This window comes from Strongyloides ratti, assembly GCF_001040885.1.
Source record: "Strongyloides ratti genome assembly S_ratti_ED321, chromosome : 1".
NCBI classification, from domain to species: Eukaryota; Metazoa; Nematoda; class Chromadorea; order Rhabditida; family Strongyloididae; genus Strongyloides; species Strongyloides ratti.
Genome location: NC_037307.1, coordinates 8859957 through 8883730, shown reverse-complemented (window position 1 = coordinate 8883730; position 23774 = coordinate 8859957). Strand labels below are relative to the sequence as shown.

At 21.1% G+C, this 23774-nt stretch overlaps 7 protein-coding genes across 7 annotated transcripts; 3 read left to right on the top strand and 4 right to left on the bottom strand.

Moving 5' to 3' along the window:
• Positions 1–634: 634 nt before the first annotated feature.
• Positions 635–1799, top strand: SRAE_1000277200 (3-hydroxyisobutyryl-CoA hydrolase, mitochondrial; the record flags this gene model as incomplete). Its single annotated transcript, XM_024649887.1, has 2 exons — positions 635–673; positions 714–1799. 2 exons carry the CDS (start codon positions 635–637, stop codon positions 1797–1799), a joined length of 1125 nt encoding a protein of 374 aa, XP_024503719.1.
• A 148-nt stretch (positions 1800–1947) lies between these two features.
• SRAE_1000277100 (Aminotransferase class-III family and Pyridoxal phosphate-dependent transferase, major region, subdomain 1 and Pyridoxal phosphate-dependent transferase, major region, subdomain 2 and Pyridoxal phosphate-dependent transferase domain-containing protein) lies at positions 1948–3282 on the bottom strand (the record flags this gene model as incomplete). The annotated part of the gene is made up of 1 exon (XM_024649886.1): positions 1948–3282. One exon carries the CDS (start codon positions 3280–3282, stop codon positions 1948–1950), a length of 1335 nt encoding a protein of 444 aa, XP_024503718.1.
• Positions 3283–3658: 376 nt separating this feature from the next.
• Positions 3659–4660, bottom strand: SRAE_1000277000 (Hypothetical protein; the record flags this gene model as incomplete). The annotated part of the gene is made up of 1 exon (XM_024649884.1): positions 3659–4660. One exon carries the CDS (start codon positions 4658–4660, stop codon positions 3659–3661), a length of 1002 nt encoding a protein of 333 aa, XP_024503717.1.
• Positions 4661–5215: 555 nt separating this feature from the next.
• Positions 5216–11657, bottom strand: SRAE_1000276900 (Hypothetical protein; the record flags this gene model as incomplete). Its single annotated transcript, XM_024649883.1, has 4 exons — positions 5216–5892; positions 9869–9955; positions 10023–10486; positions 11653–11657. The coding sequence occupies 4 exons, from the start codon at positions 11655–11657 to the stop codon at positions 5216–5218; spliced, it is 1233 nt and encodes a 410-aa protein (XP_024503716.1).
• Positions 11658–16290: 4633 nt separating this feature from the next.
• SRAE_1000276800 (Short transient receptor potential channel 5) lies at positions 16291–18817 on the top strand (the record flags this gene model as incomplete). Its single annotated transcript, XM_024649882.1, has 4 exons — positions 16291–16482; positions 16542–18099; positions 18145–18647; positions 18695–18817. The coding sequence occupies 4 exons, from the start codon at positions 16291–16293 to the stop codon at positions 18815–18817; spliced, it is 2376 nt and encodes a 791-aa protein (XP_024503715.1).
• Positions 18818–20802: 1985 nt separating this feature from the next.
• On the top strand, positions 20803–22041 carry SRAE_1000276700 (Ubiquitin-conjugating enzyme, E2 domain and Ubiquitin-conjugating enzyme/RWD-like domain-containing protein; the record flags this gene model as incomplete). Its single annotated transcript, XM_024649881.1, has 2 exons — positions 20803–20880; positions 20944–22041. 2 exons carry the CDS (start codon positions 20803–20805, stop codon positions 22039–22041), a joined length of 1176 nt encoding a protein of 391 aa, XP_024503714.1.
• A 377-nt stretch (positions 22042–22418) lies between these two features.
• Positions 22419–23438, bottom strand: SRAE_1000276600 (Hypothetical protein; the record flags this gene model as incomplete). The annotated part of the gene is made up of 1 exon (XM_024649880.1): positions 22419–23438. The coding sequence occupies one exon, from the start codon at positions 23436–23438 to the stop codon at positions 22419–22421; it is 1020 nt and encodes a 339-aa protein (XP_024503713.1).
• Positions 23439–23774: the final 336 nt, after the last annotated feature.

Below are 23774 nucleotides of genomic sequence, written 5' to 3'. Positions count from 1 at the left end.
ATTCTTTCCTAAATAAATCTTCAAAGTTTAAGAAATCATAATTATTGAAATTTCAATTTTTATATCCTTTTAGAGATAAATTTCTTACTTGATAAGACAATACTAAGTAAAATAGTTTTTTTGGTAACTATATCACAGAACAGTACATGGAAAATATCTGAAGCTATAATGGAGTTTTTTTTATTATTATCATTACATTATTAATTGCTTCAAAATACTAAATAAATATTAATTATATTATTTGGTCAACTTTAACAATGTAAATACTTAATTGTTATATTTTTGAAATTATTATTCGTAGCGAAATGGTTTTAATTATTAAGTTTGAAACAATGTCCTCAGAAAATTGATAATTATTTTGAAAAAAAAAACTTATTGAATTTTTACATATCTAAGTAAAAAAATAATGGTTGAAAAACATTTATACAGATTTTTTTGATAGAAAAAAACCATTTTTTAAAATATTATTTCATTTTTAATAAACTTTTTTATGTCAAATAAAATTTTTTCTTTTTATTTCAATAAAAAATATTATTCTTTATCTTTGTTTAATTGGTTATTCTATGATAAATGTTTAAACATAATACATTTTTCCAATATGTTTTTGATTTTTATATCATTATAATTTTTGAAGATGCAGAATTTTTTAAAATCAACTTTAAATATTAACAATGTAAGTTTACTTTTAAATATAATATTGTTAAAATATATAGATTATTCGTAACTGCTCAAATGGTGTTGATATTAAAAGTGTTGGATTGAAAAAAGTTATTACACTTAATAGACCAAAAGTTTTAAATGCTCTTAATCTTGATATGGTTAGAGAAATTTATCCACAAATGAAAGAATGGAATACTAAATCTCCTTGTTCACTTATATTAATTAAAGGTGGAGGTGATAAAGCTTTTTGTGCCGGTGGAGATGTTATTTCAGTGACAACCTCTGCCAAATCTGGTGGTGAAATTCATAAATTATTTTTTAAAGAAGAATATCAACTTAATAATTTAATTGGAAAATGTAAAATGCCATTCGTTGCATTAATTAATGGAATAACTATGGGAGGTGGATGTGGTTTATCAATAAATGGTAAATTTAGAGTTTCATCAGAAAAGACAGTTCTTTCAATGCCTGAAACAGCTCTTGGACTTTTTCCTGATGTCGGTGGAAGTTATTTTCTTACACGTTTACCACATAATCTAGGAATGTATCTTGCTCTTACTGGTTATAGATTAAAAGGGATGGATGTCTTCTTTAGTGGAATGGCAACTCATCATATTGAATCAAAGAATCTTGAAACTGTTGAAAATGAATTATTAAATTTAAAAGATGATGAATGTAATGATTCAACTGTAGATAAACTTCTTAAAAAATTTATGCCAAAAGAAGCATCTGTAGAGGAAAATTTTACACTTGCACCTGTTATTAAAAAAATTGAATCAATATTTGGTGCCGATACATATAATGGAATAATAAAAAATTTAGAAAATGATAATAGTGATTGGAGTAAATCTCAGTTAGAAATCCTTTCTAAAATGTCTCCAACATCATTAAGAATTACATTTGAACAACTTAAACGGGGTAAGAAAATGGAACATTCTGAGGTATTTCCAATGGAATATCGTCTGTCTCAAAGATGTATGTTAGATCATGACTTTCATGAAGGATGTCGTGCTATACTTATTGATAAAGATCGTAATCCAAAATGGAAACCTAGTAATGTTAATGAGGTTTCTGATGAAACTGTTGAAAGGTATTTCTCACCATTACCCGAAAAAGATGAATTAAAAATGGAATTTTAAAACATAAATAGTTTTATAAAGTATTCGTTTTTTATTTTTCTTGATTTAATAAAAATAAGGTAACAAAAAATTTGTAGGTTTGTTGTAGTATCTTTATGAAAAATAAATAAATATATTTATTAACTTTTAAAATAACTATTAAAATTATTTATTTTTCATTACTCTTGATTGCTTTACTGATTGCTTCAACGCACCGGTCAACATCTGATTTATTTATACACATTGGTGGTTTGATTCTTAAAACATTTCCTCTAAATCCACCTTTTCCAACAAGGACACCTTGGTCTTTGATATTTTCAAAGATTTCTGCACTTCTATCACCAGAAATTGGATTACCATCTTCATCAATCATTTCTAAACCAATCATTAAACCTTTTCCTCTGACGTCTCCAACTAATTTACTATCAATAGAATTAAGTTGTTTTAAGAAATATTCTCCAACAATTTCACAATTTTCTTGTAATTTCTCTTCTTCAATTACTTCTAGAACAGCTTTACCTACAGTTGAGGCTAATGGATTACCTCCAAATGTATTAAAATATAATGCTTTTCCAAGAGATGAAGCAATTTCTTTTGTTGTAACAACAGCTCCCATTGGAAAACCATTTCCAATACCTTTTGCCATTGTAACAATGTCAGGTTTGGCATCTTGAGTTTCAAAACCCCAGAAATGACTTCCCATACGCCCAAATCCTGTCTGAACTTCATCAGATATACATAAACCACCTTTTGATTTAACTAAATCAAATGCATTTTTTAACCATCCTTTAGGATATTGAACTGTTCCACCAACACCTTGAACAGATTCAATTAAAAAACCTGCTGGTCCTGTTGAAGATGGAAAATCATATTCAATGGTTTCTTTAAATTGTCTAAAATATTTATCTCCAGCTTTACAGTGATCCTTTGAACAGTCACAGTTTCTATTTGGTTGAATAACAGAATCACGACAATTTTTACCACCCCATGGTCCTGTATATGGATCAGGATTCATACATTTATAAATTCCAAAACCTGAAGGAAGTGGTTGTTTCCATGTACCAAGATTTGTACAACCAATAACAGTTTGTGTCATACCATGATAACCATTTCTCATTGTTAACATATCAAATCTTCCCGTATATAATCTTGCCAATTCAATTGCTAAATCATTAGATTCTGAACCAGAATTTGTAAAAAATACACAATTTAAATGTTTAGGCATTTTAGATAATAATTTTTGAGCATATTCATAGATAGGTTCTGTATGATAGATAGATGTTGTATGCCAAAGTTTTTGTGATTGTTTAATTAATGCTTCATTAACTTTTGGATGACAATGTCCCACTGAAACTGTAACAATTCCCCCAAACATATCAAGATATTTTTTATTATTTGAATCATACAAATATTGCATTTCACCTCTTGTTATAAGAAGTTGATTTTTATAATATGTTACCATTGATGGTGGAAGTAATGGACGTAAACTTTTAATTTTATTCATTGTTTAAACTAAAAAGAGAAAAAAAAATAAAAGTTAGATATTATATAAAATTATAATGAAAAGAAGAAAAGAAAAGGAAATTATAAAATAAAGGATAAATAATTATATTATCTAAATAAAATATCAAATTATTACACTTTTCATTTTGAAACTTTTTTAATTATTTATTAAACTTTAGCAAATGTTATAGAGTACAAATTAATAGAAATAATTAAAAAGAAGATGTATATTAAAACAATTGTCAATTTAAAAAGAAATCATCAATTTTATTTAAGATTTCTTTATTATCATTAAACAAAATAAACATAATAGACATAATGATAGTGATCAATTTTAAATGAATAGAAAAAATTTTTATTTTATATATATATATTTCTTATTTTAATATTTTCATTTTTAATGAATGACGATGATCATTAGAATTAACATTTTTTGTTATATCATTATCACTTTTTTTAATTGTTGTTTCAATTGAGGATGTCTGTCTTAAATTTAATTGACTTAAAAATGCTTTTTTTAATGTTGGAAGTATAAGTATCATTGATAAGGGTGCTGAACCACCAACAGAAAGTATGATAAATTCAGCAATATTCCAACCAATTCGTGGTATTTTATAATCGTAAATAAAAAATATTCTCATGAAATAGTGTGGAATAGCTCCAAGTAAAGGGACAGCAGACATTAATATTAAGGAATAAACTATAACACGTTGTTGACGTGCTATACTTAGACGAACTTTTGATACAACAACATTTTTAAGATTTTCTTGATGTTTTCTAACATATATTAGTATAATACACAATAAAATGATAGCAATAATTGGTGCAACGATATCAGTTATTAAAAATAAGAAAATTAAAAATTTTGTCGAATATACAATAGAATATGTAAAAATATCATTTTTTGATATTCTTGTTGAAATAAAAATTTTATCACAAAATGTATATGTATGAAATGATAAAATAATAAGATAACAAATTGAACATTTCCATATACTTATATTCCAATTTTTAACAATTAAAAAAAATCTCCATAATGATAAAATAAGTGGTGATATAAAAAGTATTCCCATTCCAAATAATCTTATCTCAGCAACTAATGATGTTATTTTAATGTTAATATATGAATTAGTTAAATAACAATACCACCAAAGATATGAAAATAAAACATAAATAATCATTGAAAAAATGTTTATTGAAGCGCTAACAATTAAAATAAGTCTGAGATCCATCTTTTCTTTTAATGCTTTATTGTAACAGGATAATATAATTATAATACCATTAATAATGTAAAAAATTATTGGTATAGAAAGATAAATGTATGCTGAGTAAATCCATGAAACTTCAGCTGTCACAAATAATGTAAAATTAGAATTCATAACTACGAAAACTAAAAATTTGTTTAATAAATACAAAAAAAATATATGAAAAAAATAGTTTGTTTATGTGAAAAAATATTTAAAAATACTAATTTTTCATGAAATATTTTTTATATTAAAAAGTGATGTAAAATTATATTAATTAATTATTAAAATAAACTTAGAATAATATAATAAAATACTGTTTAATTTGTTAATTTTATTTAATACATTAATAATTTTAAGATTATTTTAACAATATATATAATTAAAAAAATTACAAAAATATAATGACGTTAAAAAAAAAATTTCTTTTTTTTCACAATTTACTAGAAAATAAAGACTTAATAATAATATATATACAATGAAAATAAAGATTAATATTAAGAATTTTTCAAAAAAAAAAAAAAAAATACGAATAATTATGAATAGGAAAATATCACATTCTCATTAATGTGATTTTAAAAATAATAAAAATTATATATTGCACTATCATTATATTTTAAACAGAAATATATATATATATATATAATTTTTCACTTTATTGTGAAATTTATTTCCATTGTTTTTTTAGAATCATTGTACTTTGTTACCTATCAAAACAAATTCTTTACCATTTTCAGTAATCTCTGAACTTATACCAACATCAAAATTCTCACTATCTCCTTCATTATCCTTTATATTTTTTTCTTTATTATAAGTATCAAAACATTCTTTACATATTGGATGACGAAGATTCATATTAATACAAAGATATTCTGTTATTTTGTTACATTTTTTACAACAATTATCAGTTATTCTAAATTTTTTAATACTATTCTCATCATGACTTTCTTTTGATACATCTCCAGTACTTGATGTTGATGATCGACTTGGTGAATCACTACATCCACCCTCTGAAATTCTACCATTATGATATGGACTTGAAATAGTTGTTGATGGAGATCTTGGTACAAGGGGTTGTGACTTCAAAATACCCCTCTGTTTATACCTATTTTTTTGATTCTTTTTAATACTATCAATAGAATTTTCATATCTTTTAAATCTAGATTCTTGTTGAAGATCTATTGGTGAATGACTATTATTTTCAATAACATTTCCTATAATTTGTTTAGTTGTTGAAAAAGATTTATACAAATTATTCATTTTACTTTTTTCTTCCAGAATATGTTTATATATATCTTTTATATTACCATATTCAGCATGGCAAATGTTACATTGAATCATTCCATTTGGTTTTGTAAAAGTTATTTCTAAAAATTTTATTTTTATTACTCACAATTGTTAAAAAAAAAAGAGATAAATTTTAAACTTTTATACATTAAATGACAATATGTCAAAAATTATGTCATTAATCCTTTCCAATCTGTTTAATAATTATAAAATATAACATTAAATATATCAAAATATTATAGTATAATTTCCCTTTTTAAATGAAGTCAAGATAAAAGTATAATGAAGTTAATCCTCATCAAAATAAAACCCGCTACAAAATGTATGTAAAAAGATAACAGGATATTATCCCTATTCTTTTATTAATCATTATATCCAATAGAAAGCTAATAATGTTAAGTATTAAACTATTACCATATGATTTAAAAAGTCGGTAGGATATTAAAAGATATCATAAGTGTATTGATATTTTTATTACTATAGCATTAATTATGCTTTATATTATTAAAGTGTTATTAATATAGGTTGAGAAAGGGTCAAAATTAATATTATAAATTGTTTAGAGTATGCCGAAGAATGATGAATTATCTCAATTAACTACTGTGAAGGTGTTTTGTTTATTTATGTTAATGTATTTATATCCTCTTTATGTTGATAGAAATTATCTTATATATATATCTTAAGAAAAAAAGATATTCATAACAAATAATAATAATAATAATAAATTCTAAATGAATTTTAATATTGTTTAAATATGATAATTAACTATCATTAGATATACATAATTAATCTTCTTTATTCTTTAACTATTTCTTTTTTTTTTTTTTCATTGTTATCTTTATACTAAATAAATAAAGATACATATATATCTATATATATATGTATGTTAAATAATAATAAAAAAAAAAAAAAGATTGCACTCCAAAAAGTAAAATAATATAAAAAGTTTTGTCATAACAAAATATCTATCAACTAAAATTGGTACCCTTTGAGACATCTTAATCATATTTCCACACCATCAACTTTTTAAATGTTTGAAGGTTGCCGGCAACAATCACTAAAACAGTTTATTGAACCCATGAGTCCTTTTAATAAATATACTCTTTTTAGGTATCCATAAATAAAGAAAATAAAATGTCAAAATTGAATTTTTGGTAGCTCATAAATTATAACAAATTTTAACAGAATATATGTTAAGAAGTTTATTCAATTTAAGAATATATAACTTAAGTCATAAATAACAACTAAAATGAATTTGGGGTCCAATTTTTTATCAATATTACAATTTATTATCTCTTTATAAATCATGTTATATAAAAATTTTTTACTTTATATATGATCTTGTTATTTGTTATTTTTATCAACTAAAATTTATGATATATATTTTTTAAATAACTAGTTTGTATTATTTATTTTAATTTTTTAAAACATAAAAAAATAATAATAATAATATTTTAATATTATATAGATAGATAGATATATTGTCTCATTAAAATGGATCATTAAGTAAAGTAAAGCAACATCATAATTGTGACATATTTTTTCATTACTTAATCATTTTTATTATATATTTTTAAAAAAGTAAGGTTAATATGTTTCACAATATTTAACTACTTTTCAGTAATGTCATTATAAAATGTCTCATTGCATTTTGTTTAAATATTTAACGGATGTTAGTATAAAAATAATGGTTCTAATTAATTGAAGTTGCCATATTAAAATTAATCAACAAAAGGTTAACCTTTAAAGTTTTTAAAATATACTGTATTATAAAAAAAAAAAAAGTTCCAAGGAAGTATGGTTCATTAGGCATTTTTTTTTAATTAAAATTTATATATATTTATATAATATTTTATATCATCTTAAACAATTATTTATATATTTTTAAATATCTCTATATAACATCTATAAATCTTTAATATATATATACATATATATATATTATTATTTTACACATCATAACTTTTATAATAAAATTTGTATTAAACAAAAATTTTTCTAACAAAGTTTGTCAAACAATTTTGTATAGGATGAATAAAACATAAAACTTGATAATATTTATTATATTAACAACAATTGCCTTACACTTCTTCTTTGTCGGTGTCTCTTTTTAATCCAAAAAAAAAAAAAATAATTTCTTAATATTAGTAAGTTACATGAATAAGAATGATTCAAAAAAAAAAAAAGTTCTATTAATTATTGACAACTTTTTTCTTTGAAATAAAATTTTATAATATAAAGAGTATAATCATTTCCTGTCACCGGAAATAGTTGAAATATAATGAAGTAATAATATTATATACATAAAATCTGTCACCTTACCTATTCTTCTTTCCAAATATAAATAAAATATTATATCTATTTATTATCATTTTAACAACCCATTACAATACAAAAAAAAAAATAAAATAAAATACAATTTTGACAAATATTAAAAGACATTATGAAGAGAAGAGAAAGAGAATGATATACTAATAACACATATTGTCTCCATTATTTTCTATATAATATAATACAAAAACTACAGTATCCCTAACTTTATATCTTTTTTTTTTATGTTGTCTTGTCACATGGAAAAATATTTTATATGGTATTGAGATTAAATTATTAAAAATGACATATAAAATTAACATGATTCAACAGACAATTTTTATTTATTAAAATGTGATTCAATGGATGATTAAAATTTTTCTCAAAAAATTATTTTTTAATACTAAATATTTAATATTTTTTAAATTTATTAATAATAAACATATCTTATTTTAAATATATTACTTATTATTATATATTATTTTTAAATATAAACTTTAAATATATATATAAAATAATGTTGTTTATCATTATAAATAAGACAGATGCTATATTGTAAATTATATCTTTTTTAAACAATAACTGTTTTTGTTAAAATAATTAACTTATAACTTATAAGGACAAATGTTAATTTAAATAAAACATAATGTCTTTTAATGAATGATATACATATATCTTGTGATGAAGAATAATATTTTGACTTTTTTACAACTTGTTCTCACTTAATAAATCGAACTTCCATTAACAATTCATCATATCATGTCAAAATCTTTTCCATCTGTTTTGCCATCTCTCAATAAGTTTACGCAACGCTAACTATCCTTTAATCTCTCTCTTATCGCGGTTTTATTTAAAGAAAGATAATGTAACCACTTCTAAAAAAAAATTAAGATTCATACATCATCATAAACTTTACAAATCTCTATGTTAATAATCTGTTTTTGTAATTAACCAAACAAGGTGTAATAAAATTTTAAGTACTTTGGAAAAAAAAAAGAAATGTCATTTGAAAGATTAAGGAAATTATTTAATTTATAAAGAGTACCGCTAATTAATCTTATTAATTAATTGATTAAAAGTGTTTCATATAGTAATAGTATCTTTTTTTTTTCTTTTTAATAGTTGCATCACAACCATTAAAATGTATTCATGACACTACAAAAAAAAATTTTTTTTTTTTTTTTTGAAAAACAATAAGATGATAGATATATCTTTTATACATATTTAAAAGTATCATTTTTAAATATATACAAATAATTTTTCAACCCCTCACTCTGTTGGAGAGTATGAAATATATATATATATATATATATTTATATATAAAGAGGAAGAAAAAAAAAATAACATTTAATCAATTCAAAAGTTACTCATTCTATTACTATTTCTACCGGTACACACTTACTAATTGATATATAACTTTCTGTATAAATTTAATATCAAACATAAAATAAATAACAGTAGTATTACTTTTTAAAGTGCTAATTTATAGAATTAACTATGTGAAATTTATTGGTATTTGATGAAGATAATTTTATACAATTAGTTTATCTAATGTTGTTTAAAGATGTTAATATGAATGATGGGAAAGAAATTACTAAAATTCATGATATACTTTTTTTTTTCAATTTATTTTTTTTTTTTTGTTGTCAAGGAAAATTAATTGAAGTGTTTAAGAAATGATAAAATACTTTAGTATGTAAATAACTACATATTATATTTTTTTTTAAGATAAAAAAAAAAACTAACCTTTCATATAATTTAATAATTCTACATTTTGTGGTGGACTGGAAGGTGATTTAGAAATATTATCAAATGATCTTTTTACACCATGGGCTGAAAAGAAATTGTTGTTGTTATTTTTTTTCTTATTATAGGTATAAAAAAAAATAGAAAAACTTACATTGATTGAAGGGTGATGAACTTTTATTATCATTATTACTATTATTATTATTCATAAGCATTTGCTGAAAAAAATTCATAGCCATTGGATTACCCATACTATTTTGGAGAATTTGAGCAAAAAATGCCTGATTATTTAATATCATAGGAGATGGTTGTTGATTTAATCCTATATTAAAACCATTTATCAATGGATTCATATTAATATCTTTAGTATTTACACAATTTTGATTACTATTAATATTAGATAATGATGCTAAAGCAGCCATAAATTGATTAGTATTATTTTGGTCCTGAGGACTTTGTTGATTGATAGGTGAAATTTGTGAGTTTGAAGGTGATCCAGATGGAGAACCAGAGCTCATTGTAGTTTGAGAAACACTTTTAAAAAAGTTATTTAAATTGAATGAGGATGGATTTAATGGTGGGGATGATGTAAACATTACAAGAATACCTGACAAAGATCTAAAATATAAATATAAGTTAGAGAGAAGTTAAAAAATATATATGTTAAAATATAAACGAATGATTAATTGATGTCTAGAAGTTATAAAAGAAAAAAAAAATTTTAAAAATAAACTTTGAAAATTTATTATTATTTTTTTTTTGTCATAAAGAAAGTTACAAGAAATACAGTTAGTCAAAAGAAAGTAAAAAAATTCTCCACCTTTATATATATATACATCTTAATATTTTTTACTGTTTAAATAAATGGTAAGATTCTATACTAAACTAACATTATAAATATTTTAGTTATGAGACAGAAAAATGAAAAAAAAAAAACTTTTTTTTTTTTTTGGGGAGAGGCATTTAACTGGTCATGAAGAATCATATTTTATTTGAATATTTGTTTTGTTTATTAACTATAATCATAGAATGTGGGAGAAAAGAAGTCAAAAATGATATTTTGATTGAGGAATGTTATAAAAAAAACTTCTTATGAATCATAAAGAGTGCTTCTATAATAATATTAATATAAATAATGGATTATAGTTAGTAATTTGAGAAAATATTACAAAAGGTAGTATTATTTAAGTTAATTGTTAAAATATTTTATACAAAATGAGTAAAATTGTTATTTAACTATGAAAAGATATTATATGAACTCCACCTTAAGTTTAAATGTATACATATATACTTCTATTTGTCTTTACTAAAAATTTTAACAGAAAATTTATGGGCGGAGTTAATAAAATGAGGAATGGGTGGAAGAGAGTGTTGATGAAGGAGGAAGATAAATTTACTTCTGTTACAAGAAACAGTTACTTCTTTTTTAAGTAACAATCAAATGTAATTGAAATATGCCATCTCCTTCATATAATAAATGCCATTTTTCAATATTATTAAAGTGACAAATAAAAAAAAAGAAATTAATTTTTATATATAAATAAAAAAAAAAAAAATAGTACAACGGTATTCATTAACTATTTGAAACAATACTTCTATATAACATTTTATAATTTTTAATGCCATATATAAGTTATAACTTCTTATTCTTACTATCATAATAATAATTATATATCTAATTAAAAAGTTACAAACTTCTCGCTCTGATTTGCATGTAAATAGAAATTAAATTTAAACTAAACAATAAAGTATTGTTAAAAATATAACTTTAGAAGAATCTTTACCTCATCCTTCAAATAAATTTTACCTTATTTGCCAACTAATTAATATCTATCTATCTATCTATATATATATATCATTTTTATAAATAATGTAAATAAAAAGTTAATGGTATACAAAGAAGTAACTACAGATACCTGGTGACACATTCCTGATAATAAAAATGAGTGATATAATTAATGATGGTAAGATACAATAAAAAAGAGTAAAATTATGTGATTTCTAAAAAGAAGTGATTAAATAAAAATTATGGAAAATTGACAAATTACCATGACTACTTTAGAAAGTAAGTAAAATAGATGTGGGTAATTAAATAGTAAGAAATCATTAAATTAAAGATACATGCAAAAATGATTAATAAAAATAAAGTAAAGAGAAAAAAATATATATATATTTTAAAATATTAATAGAAATTATCAATTTTCTAGAGATTTAATAATAAATCATCTTATGACTTTTTAAAATTGCCGACACAACTATTAACAAATATTTAATAAATACCATTTATAAACTTTTTTTTTTTTTGTAATACTTAAACATCCTTCAAAATATATAACTATAAAAATTTAATTTCTTTAGCATAATCATTTGTCAACTCCATATAATATCATCACCTTTAACAAAAACTTTTTTTTATTTTTTTTTTTTTTCATCTTTTCATACATGAGATTATATATGTGTATTATTGAATGTAATAAACCTTTTTAGTTGACAAATAAAACAACATCATATCGTCAACCCACCACAACTAAAAGTTTTAACTATTATATCCTTAAAGTATAAATTAAATTATATGATATGAATAATGACAAAGATGATAAATAACAATTAACTTTTGTATTTATTTGTATTAACACATTTTATGGTATTTAATCAAAATAACTTTTGAAAAAGGATAATATAAAATTTAATACTTAATTGTATCTTTAAAATTTTAGTGGTTTAATAGAGAAAATACTAAAAGATAATAAGGACCATGAAATTTATTTTCAATTATTTACATCAAAAGATGGTATTAATTTATCTAAAAAATTTTTACTTCTTTGATTTCTAAACAATATAAAATTATCTTATCTAGATTAAAAGTATATCAACATTTTAATATATTATATATACCTCAAAAAAAAAATATATATATAACCAATTAAATAAAATTATAAATTGTTTCCAGACTTTTTAACTTTATAATAAAAAGAAATGTTATATAAATATAAATGAAAAATTTTGTTCTCCTTCTAACAAACCAATTATCAATTAAAAATATTATTTTTTTTATTATATAATTTGACAAGTATTTTCTTTTTAACTAATTTAATATAAATGGTACTTTAAATGAAAAATATCATTCATTTTTATATAAAATGAAACTTTAATAATATTTTTTAAAAAGGCAACCCGAAACAATGAAAGAAAATTCAAATATATTACTATTGTTAACTTTTATAAATCATTGTTAAGTTAAAAACAATAAAAAATTTAAAATTTCTATACATTTTATATTGTTAATTTTTATTTGAAGATATTTCTTATAATGAAGATGGTTTTTTTTAAGAAAAAAAATATAAAAGAATATATTAATAATTATTATAAATATATATTAATTATTACAGTACAATTTAATTAAATCATTATTATTATAATATACAATTATTATTTAAAATATTTAATTATATAATAATAAATATAAACATAGCGGATAACTTTAAAGAACAATACAAAGTATTGTCGGTAAATATCTAAATAATGTTAATTTTTTGTTGATGAATAGAAATATTAGATAGAATGTTTTAACACTTTTTTTTTTAATATGATTCATATAGAAACTTAAAGTTATTACTAAAATAATTCAATATACTTAAAGAAGATAATATCATATTACTTTAATTAATTTTATAAGTTATATACTACTTGGTAATTGATATTTTGACCTAAAACATTAGAAAAAAAAAAAACATTATATAAGTAATGTTTATAAACATTATTTTGAATCCAAGTACTAAACATTTTTTTTTAATTCTAATTAATAATTCAGATTTATATCTTTTGTTTAATTATAAATATATTATATACTTTAAACTTTTTAATGTGTTTAATATTACTGTTGATTGTATAGATGTCAATATTATTTTTAAAATAACTATTTGATGAAAATCTTAAAATATATTTTTATTTATTGTTTGATTTTCTCTTTTCATAAATTATGTTAATTTTAAAACTAACCATTATTGTTAAAATTATAAGAATTTTATTATCAATCATATTTATTTCTTGTTTTATGATAAGATCTATCTATATACCTCACATTACGTTTAAGGTAACATAATACAATTTTCTTAATATTAAAATATTTAAAGTTTTTAAATTTATATGATATTAAGAGTATTGATATTTAAAAATATAATGATAATAATTTTTTTTTATTAATACATTATTTTATGTGAAATAAAATTTTAAAATATTAAAACTAGAAAATGTCATTATTATTAATTTTTTTTTTATTATTTATTAAATAATATCAGAAAATGATTTTAGAAAAAAAAATAAATATCTTTTTAGATGTAAAAAAGTGTAGAAAAATTAAATGTTATTTAATAGGTGAAATAAAATATAACTTGCAAATATATTTATGAAAACTTATTTAAAAGAATCTTTTGCTTTTTGATTTTTTTCATCTTTCATGATATAATTTTTTAACAAATTTTTTTTTTTTGCTAAAAGATAATTTATTTTTAAAAATAAAGAAAAAAAAACAGACTATTTATTATCTGGAAATAAAAATCACATTTGCGTTATATCTTAATTTTTAATAGTATTCCCTTTCATTTATTCTTATACTATTATTGATATTTTGTTGATTGTATGATAATGTCTCATCAATATAAAGTTATGTAACGATAATAACTTTTAAAAAATATACTTCAATTGATATAAAAATTTTGAATATGAATAATAAAATTATGATGAGAAATGTATTAAAACAATTTTTTTTTTTTTGAATTGTATTTGTATTTGATATGGTAAAATTTTTATTATATAGAATGACTCAAAAATAAATACTGTATACAATATTATACATGTTTAAAGAATTTGATAAATAAAGTAAAGTGAAAATTATTTTATGCCATAATTGGAGAAGAAACTTTTTCTTTTTAAATTTATATTAAATTTTATGGTGAATTTATCTGATTCATTCAATGTAGTGGTTGACAAAAAGAATCTATCATTTGTTTATCAATTTTTTGTTTAAAACAATTAACTTTTTTTTAATTGTTATTGCCAATTAACATTGTAAATTAAATGAATAAAGTTTGTTTATCAATTTATATTAAATTTTAATTAATATTTAATGATTTATACATTTTTTTTAAAATAAACTAATAAAAATTTTAAGATAATATTATATTACAAGAATGTAATCTAAGGTATATATATATCAAATGTAATTATATTACTATAATTATAATTTTATATTATATTATTAAATAAGAACAACATAAACTTGTTGATTTTTCTAAATATTTTAGATATTTCCTTTCTTTATAATTGATAAAAGTTTATTATAGTATAAGAAAAAGTTACTTAAATAATATTTCTTTATTTTAGGTTGATAAATATTACAATTTTATAATACGATTAATTGTATTTAGTAAACTTTTTTTTTTTAATCAATCAATCTCAAATATAAATGATTTATAGTATAATTTCTAAAAATTTTAAAATTTTAATCATTTGTCATTCAAAGAAATATCTTCAGACATTAACACGATTAATATTTTAAATTACTAATTTGACATACAAATTTCATCTAATTATATTTATATGTATATGAATTTTTATAATAAAATGTTTATATAATTTTTAAAATTAATCCCTCCTCATTTTTTTTTACCTTTTTTAAATAAATTTTTTATTTAAAACTTTTTATAGTAATTTGATTATATTAAAAATAATTAAGCAAAACCTGAAAAGTTTTTAAAGTTATAAAAAAAGATAAAAATAAGTTTTTTATGAATATTTGAATTAATTAAAATTGATAAAAAAGATATATATAGTAAAGAAAAAACCAACTTTAAAATTAAGAAAAAAATAATTTATTATTTGATTATTTTGCTTTTCCTGTTATTACTTAGCATGACAAGTATTATAAATTTTATTTTATCATTTAGACAGGAAAAATTTTATATTTTCAGATTGTAAAAAATTTCAAATTAAATTTATTTTTCAACATCATTTTTTTTTGGTATTTTCAAACTTTTGACAGTCAATTATTTATCAAATATATTGAGACTATAGTTATTTAAATTTTCAATCGATTTTTTATGAGACAAAATTAAATTTATTTTTCTTTAACCATCATTCGAAACTCGTGTTTTTTTTTTTTTTATTTTATATCTGATAAAGTATGGAGTATGTACAATTTTTAGATAATGTCATCAATTGCCCTGGTTAATGTTAATATTTTTAGAAAGGAAAACATTTATAGAAAGAGGGCATTTTAATAGAACAATTAATGTTAATTATGGTAAACAATGAAATAATATTAAAATTTTTGTCCTAAATTTAACTAAATATGTACATTTAAAAATATGGTTTATTTTATTGTTCTTTAAATTATTTTAAAATAGCTTTAATAATATAATTAAATGTTACGTGGTCAAGTTGGTGCACGTCTTATAGCATTTTCAATAGGAAAAAAAACTTCATTTAAAGAGGAAATAGGAAAACATATTATACAATCAACGGATTATAGAAATGATTATGTACAAGAAAATGATGGTGATTACATTTCTCCATTTGCATCAGAATTTTATAAATCATTAAAAATTCTATGCCCTGTAAGTTTTTTGTTTTTATCAAAAATTTTTTTTTTAATTATAAAAATTTTATTTCATAGGATTGTGAAGAATTTGTAGATAAATGTACTGCAGTTTTTTTTCATGGTTCCGGTAATTATAGGAATGTTAAAGAAGGGATAAAAGAATGTATTTTATTGGGTATTTTTTATAATCAAATTTCAGTAGTAAAATGTTTATTGACAATATTGAAATCGCACTATCCAGATATTGACCTTAATTTTACTATTGAAAATTCACAATTTTTCCCACCATATATAACTCCATTGTTTCAAGCGTGTTTGGTAAATAATTATAGGCTGGTAGAATTATTTTTAAAATTAAGACATTCTTTACCTAAAATTCATCGTTTAGATTGTACTTGTTCTAATTGTACTTATGAAATTTATCCAGCCTTAATTAATGTATTAAGATTAGATTTTTATAGAGCAATTTCAAGTGATGCTTTTTTATGGTATGGTACAAATGATCCATTACTTTCAGCATTAAAATTATTAAAAGAATTAGATAAAACATCATCTTTAGATCCAGCTAATGAAGTAACATATCAAAATTTAGCTATTAATGTTAGAAAATTTATTAAAAAATTATTTACAGCAACAAAAACACCAGAAGAGGCTAAAAATTTATTATCATCTATAAATGGTTGTGAATTATCATATATAAAATCTGTTTTTCCTATTATAGGAACATATTTTGAGGCAAATGTTAAAGATATATTTAGTGATCCTAATGTAGTAAATGTACTTCAAAAAAAATTTATTGATAGTAGAACATTATTTACAAGGATGGCTAATCCACGTGCATATGTTATAATTGATAATTTTATATATATATTAATGTTAATTTTATTTGAAGTAAATTTTCGTGGAACAGCTTTTAATAATGAAAAATATTCAAGAATTCCCAGTGGAAGATTTGATATTGGTATTCCATTTCTTTTTTATTTATATGGATTAGGATTATTTGTTAGAATAATTTATAAATGTTGGAGATTAGGTTTTAAAGTTGCTATGATAAAATGGTGGACATGGTTTGATTTTATAATAAGTCAATTTTATATTATTTCTGCTTATCATTATTGTGCAACTGTTGGTGAATTAACAAATGATGGTATATATGAAATTAATAGAAGACATTGGGATCCTTTTGGAGTATCTATTATATGTGAATTAACTTTTGCAATTGGTTGTATAATATTAATTTGGAGATTATTTTATATTTTAATGAAATTTAAATGTATTGGTTTAATTGTTATTAGTGTAGCAAAATGTGCTAAAGTTATTATTCAATATAGTTTTATTGCTTTTATTATTATTATATCATTTAATGCTGGTATTCAACTTATATTTAGACCTTATAGTTATAATAAATCTTTTAAAAATGGAAATATTAATGAGGGTGAAATATCACAAATGAGTTATTATGAAGATGTATGGACTACACAAAAAATGTTATATTGGTCTATATATGGATATCTTGCTCCATGGGAAATGTCAATTGTTGTTGGTGAAGCAGGTCCCTCAACAATAGATCCACCCACTGTTGAACATAAATTAACACAAAATGTTGGTGAATGTGTTATTGCTGTATTTTATGGTATTCTTATTTTATCTTTACTAAATCTTATTGTTTCAATGTTAGTTAGGACAGCTGAACAAGCTATAATTGAGGCGGCCGACGAGTTCAAGTACGAAGATTCAATTATAAAATTTGATGCCTTTTATCTTGGAACAGCTGTGCCACCACCATATAATATATTATATTTTATTGTGTCTTTTATTTCATGGATTTTAATAACAGTTAAATATCATAATAATTCTAATCTATTTGATGGTATTTATGATCCAGAAATTTATAAATTTCGATATAAAGTAGCTGAACAAGAGTATATTAAATTGGAAAATAGTTCTAGTGATGAAGAAAATGAATTGATTGAAGGAGATAACGATTTAAATTCAAAAGAAAAAAGTCTTCATCAAATAAGAAATGAATTAACTCCAAAAGTATTCAAAATGTTTACTAATTTAAAGAAAATATATTTAAAAAGTAGATTTTTGGATAAGCCATATTTTAATATACCATTGGATAATGATAATCCAGATAAAGAAATTGAAGAATATTTAGGTCGACATTTACTTTATGTAGTAAGTTATAAAAAAAAATTTGGGTATTAATTTTTTTTTTTTTTTAGTTTACCTTAAAAGCCCTTTACCAAAGAATAATATTTTCAAGTGGAGATATAAAATTTTCTTCATTTATATATAAAAATAAACCTTTATACTACATGTTCAAAGAGAAAAAAGATTTAAAGTAGAATTATTCATAAGAATAACTATATATTGTATATTTTATAATAATCATTCAAAGTCTATTTGATTAGCAGTAGTAATTATGTATAAAGACATATATCGTGATGTGGTTTATTTAACATCGATTCTTAGTAGCAACATTCAACTTTTTTTTTTTTTGATGCAAAGAATATTAGTATAACTTTGTATATGTGCGTAGTACGTTTTTATATATGTACAAATTTTATATACAATTTTTGGATCAATATATATATATATATACATTAAATAGAATACTTTCAGTTGAAAATATTTCTCTGGTTAATCCTTAGATTAGTAGACGCGTTGTTTTTTTTTTGAATTGTTTTTTTTTTATTTTTTACTTTTTAACATTCTTATTATAATGATTAATATATAATTATAGCACTTTGTTTTATTATTTTTTTTAAATATTAGAATTTTGAATAAATTTTTTTTACAACTTGTAAGTCAACTTAATACCGAATGTATTTTGGTTGTTGACAATTCAGGTTGAAAATTTTTTTATTTATAAGAAATATATAACAAAAACATTGAAAAAAAAATCAATTTTCATATCCCTATTTGCTTTTTATTTAAATTTTATAGTTTTTCCCTTTTTCAAAATATTTAAAATTTGAATATTTAACTAAAATAATAATGACAAGATAATTTATTTATCTTTAAATATTTATTTGACATTATCTTATAAATATTTCTTTAATCTTTTTTTAAAAAGTTTCATAACAACTAATATAAATTAATTTTTATACTATATCTCAAAATTTAAAAAAAAAATCTCATTCATTAGTATTAAAATAACTCGAAAAAAATTACATTTTTTCAATTATAATTATAATAATACATAAATTTTTTTTTATTTAAAAGATTAAATGATATTTTATAATTAGGTCCCTAAGTTATTTATTAGTATGAAGACTAAGGGTTTTATTAAATTAATTTTTTTTTTTATTTTTAATATTTATCTAGATTTATTAAAAACATACAGATTTATGTAGGAAAAATATTTCACATATATTAAATTAATTTAAATATATCAACTAAAAACAATTTTTATAAAGTATAATTTATAAAAAAACAAAAAATAAATACTAGAATTAATCAATGTAAAAAAAAAAATATTGATACGTGTCTTAAAAGCGGTTAACTTTATTTATTTAAATGTTTAAAGCATTCATTAATGAATCATTATTAAATATAAACACTAAGCTAAAGTGCATTTATTTTATATTAGAGTCTTTTAAATCGTCCATTATTGATTATATTGTTGACGAATGGGACTGCATTTTTATATATTCTGAGTCTGGTAAAATTATTTTTGAAATATTAAAACTAAATAGGACTATATATATACATACATAAAATAGGATGGATTAAAATTTTACTATATTTTATCTTTTTAATCTAATTTATATATCTAAAGTTTAAAGTTAATTATTAAGAGAGATAACAACTATAGTATTTTATCTTTCCAATTTATTTTAAAATTGTAGTGGATTTTTTCTATCATTTTTTTTTTTATTTTAAAATATATATCACCCATAAAGTTGGCTTTTTTTTTTCTTTGTAATTTTTATGTCATTTATATATACCTATTATCTTTTGTTATATTTTTCCATATAAGGTTAAATGATACAATTTTTACATTATTATTTATATGATATATATATTGTAGTAACTTTTAATAACTATTGGTTATTGATGAATATAATACACATTATATGTCTGTAAAAGATGACAGACTTTTACAAACGGTCTATTTTCTAATTTAATCTACAGCAGTCATTTTATGTTTTATTCGTATAATATTTACGTTATATTGTGTGGAATAATATTTTACAGAGTATATTTCATCATTTTGTTGTGATTTTTGATTTTAAATCTTTTTTTTTTTAACAATGTCTTTTTTTTTTAGATTCATCTCATTTCCTTGTGATTATTCATATAAGTATTATCAATATTTTACTTTAAAATGGCTTGTATGAAAAAATTGAAGGAAGATATTATCCATATTAAAAATTTATTTCCACTTAGTCATACTTGTATTAGTGTATGTTTTATCAAATATTTTTTTTTTGATTATATTTCTAATCAATTTTTTTTTTAATTTAAGGTTACCGATGCAACTTTAGATTTGGTACAAATTAATTTTCATTTTCCTGGTGAAGCAACTTTTGATGTTCAATGTAATATTCTTGAAAATTACCCAAAAACACCTTCTATTTGGTGTACTGAACATGAAGATCAAATTGTTTTTTCAATTTTAGCTCAATTATCTGAAGCTACTAATAATTTTACATTACTTCCACAAATTAATCATTTAATTACACAATATTGTGTGTTAAAAAATTTAGAAGCACCTCTTGAACTTTCTCAGTTAATATCTCCACCTGTTTCTTTTGAAGAAAGTGATGAAGGACAGGGAAGTGAACTTAGTGTTGAAGAGGGAGCTATAAGTGATTCAGATATGGAAGAAGGGGTAGATGATGATGATGAGGATGAGGACGAAGATGCTGATGATGAAGATGATTTTGGAATGTTTGATGAAATGGAGTATGATGATACAGAAGAACCATCGTCATCTGTGGAAAATGATGCAAATGATATGAATGAAAAGGACAAAGAAACTTTGGTTAAATTAAAAGTTAAAGCAAGGGAAGATCGTATTCGAAATGTGCCAATGATTGGTAGTACAACAGCTACTGATAGGATAATGAAAGAATTAAAAGATGTTTATAAATGTAATAGCTACAAAAATGGTATTTTTTCTATTGAATTAGAGGATGAAAATATTTATAAATGGAAGATTATTCTTAGATGTGTTGATAATGAATCTCCATTGTATGATGATTTAAAAAAATTAAAAGAAACAAGAGGAGAAGAAGGTATTGTTCTTAAAGTAACATTTAAGGATGACTATCCAATGAGTCCTCCATTTATTTATGTTCATACTCCACAAATAAACGGTGGATATGTTTTGGGAGGTGGTGCTATATGTATGGAACTTTTAACTACTCAAGGATGGTCATCAGCTTATAATATGGAATCGGTTATTCTTCAAATTGCAGCAACATTCGTCAAAGGTAAAGCTAGGATAAACTTTGCTAATCTTTCTCCCTATAATCATGCAAAAGCAAAAGCTTACCATGAACATTTATCGAGATTTCATAAAAATACTGGATGGTATACACCACCAAAAGCTGATGGATAAATAATTCACTAAACTTTTCTTTTTAACATTATACTGGTAACGTGTATTTTTTATTTATGCAACTTTTTTCTTTGATATCTTTAGTGATCTTGTAATCAATAGATATTAAAAGTAAGGTTCATCTATAAAAATTATTTTTAAAATAAACATTTAGTTTTTCTTTTTTTTTCATTAAGTTTATATATAAAAAATATAGTAAAGATTTTAGTTATCTTTAAAAATATAAGATATAAAGTATTTATAATGTTCATTATGGAATATAAAATACAATACATTAACTTTATCATATTACATAAATTACGATATATATCAAAATCACACGAAATGTTATTTTTTTCTATTTTAAATAATTTTTTTTTTAAAAAATCACATGATTGTTAATAAGGATAAAAAACTAAATTTTGTCCATCTAAATCTTCATCGTTTTCTAAGAAATCATAACTTGGATCATAGAAGGGATCATTCTGATGTTTATGATATGTTTTGAAAAATGAGAACATTTCTTTTATCAATGGTGAATCTTCTTCATCAAGTTCAACACTAATCTCTTTAGTATCATTTATACCAATAGAATAGAAACTTTCTCCATTCATTGTAACAGACATTTCTGAAAGTTGAGTTGATGAAAATTCTGAATTAGTGTTAGTTGAATATAGTTTGTCTTTAAGTTCAACACTTATTTCAATTGGAGATGCAGAGTATTTTGAATATTTAAAATTACTGGTTGTTGAAGCAATTGAACCAGTCTCAGATTTTAATCCATTATTAAAGTTTACAGATATTTCTGCTGGTGAAGCAGAATATTTAGAATATTCAAAATTAGTTGATGTTGCTGCAACAGAATTTACCTCTGAAGTTGGTTCACTATTTATATTAACAGAAATTTCAGCTGGTGAAGCTGAATATTTTGAATATGTATAATTAGATGTTTTTGACATAGGTGATAATGATTTTGAAGTACAATTTTGTTTAATAATTGTGGAAGGTTCATTTACAGCTGTTAAAATTGAAGAATTAGATACAGCAGTTGATGGATCAAATGTAGCAGTTTGTAAATATGTATTAATATTATCTATAGCTGTATTTGGTTCAATTGTGGCTGTTTGTAGATAAGAACTGACACCTTGAGTTCCAGTAATTGGTTCTTCTGTAGCAGTTTGCAAGTAACTTTCTAAATTTTGAAGAACATCAGAATATTCATTTTTAGCTGTTTGTAAAATAGAAGAACATAAATTAGAAGTTGCTGTTGATGGATCTTCAGTAGCTGTTTGTAAATATGAATGAAGATTAGAATTATCAGTGGATATTTCTTTTATAGCCGTTTTCAATGAAGAAGATTCAGATAATTCATCATCTAAATTAATTGATAGTGCAGTTAATGTTGATATTTCATCCATTCTACAACAAAAAATATTTGATTTGAAAAAAAAATATCAAAAAGAATATAATAGATAAATATTTAAATGATATTGATAAATTTGTTAAATATTTAATGAAAACATTCAAATTTCAATACATTAATAATAGACATTTTTTAAATATCTCGTGACTATAAAAAAAAGAAATAAGATTAAAAATATATATTTTTTTTTATAAAAAAATAACTTTTTTTTAATGTTTATATAAAAAAAAAGGATAATATTAATAATAAATTTAAAATTTGTTTTTAAAAGTTTTGCTATATAAAGAATAAAATTATTTACATTATAATTAAAGATTAATGCAAATAATCA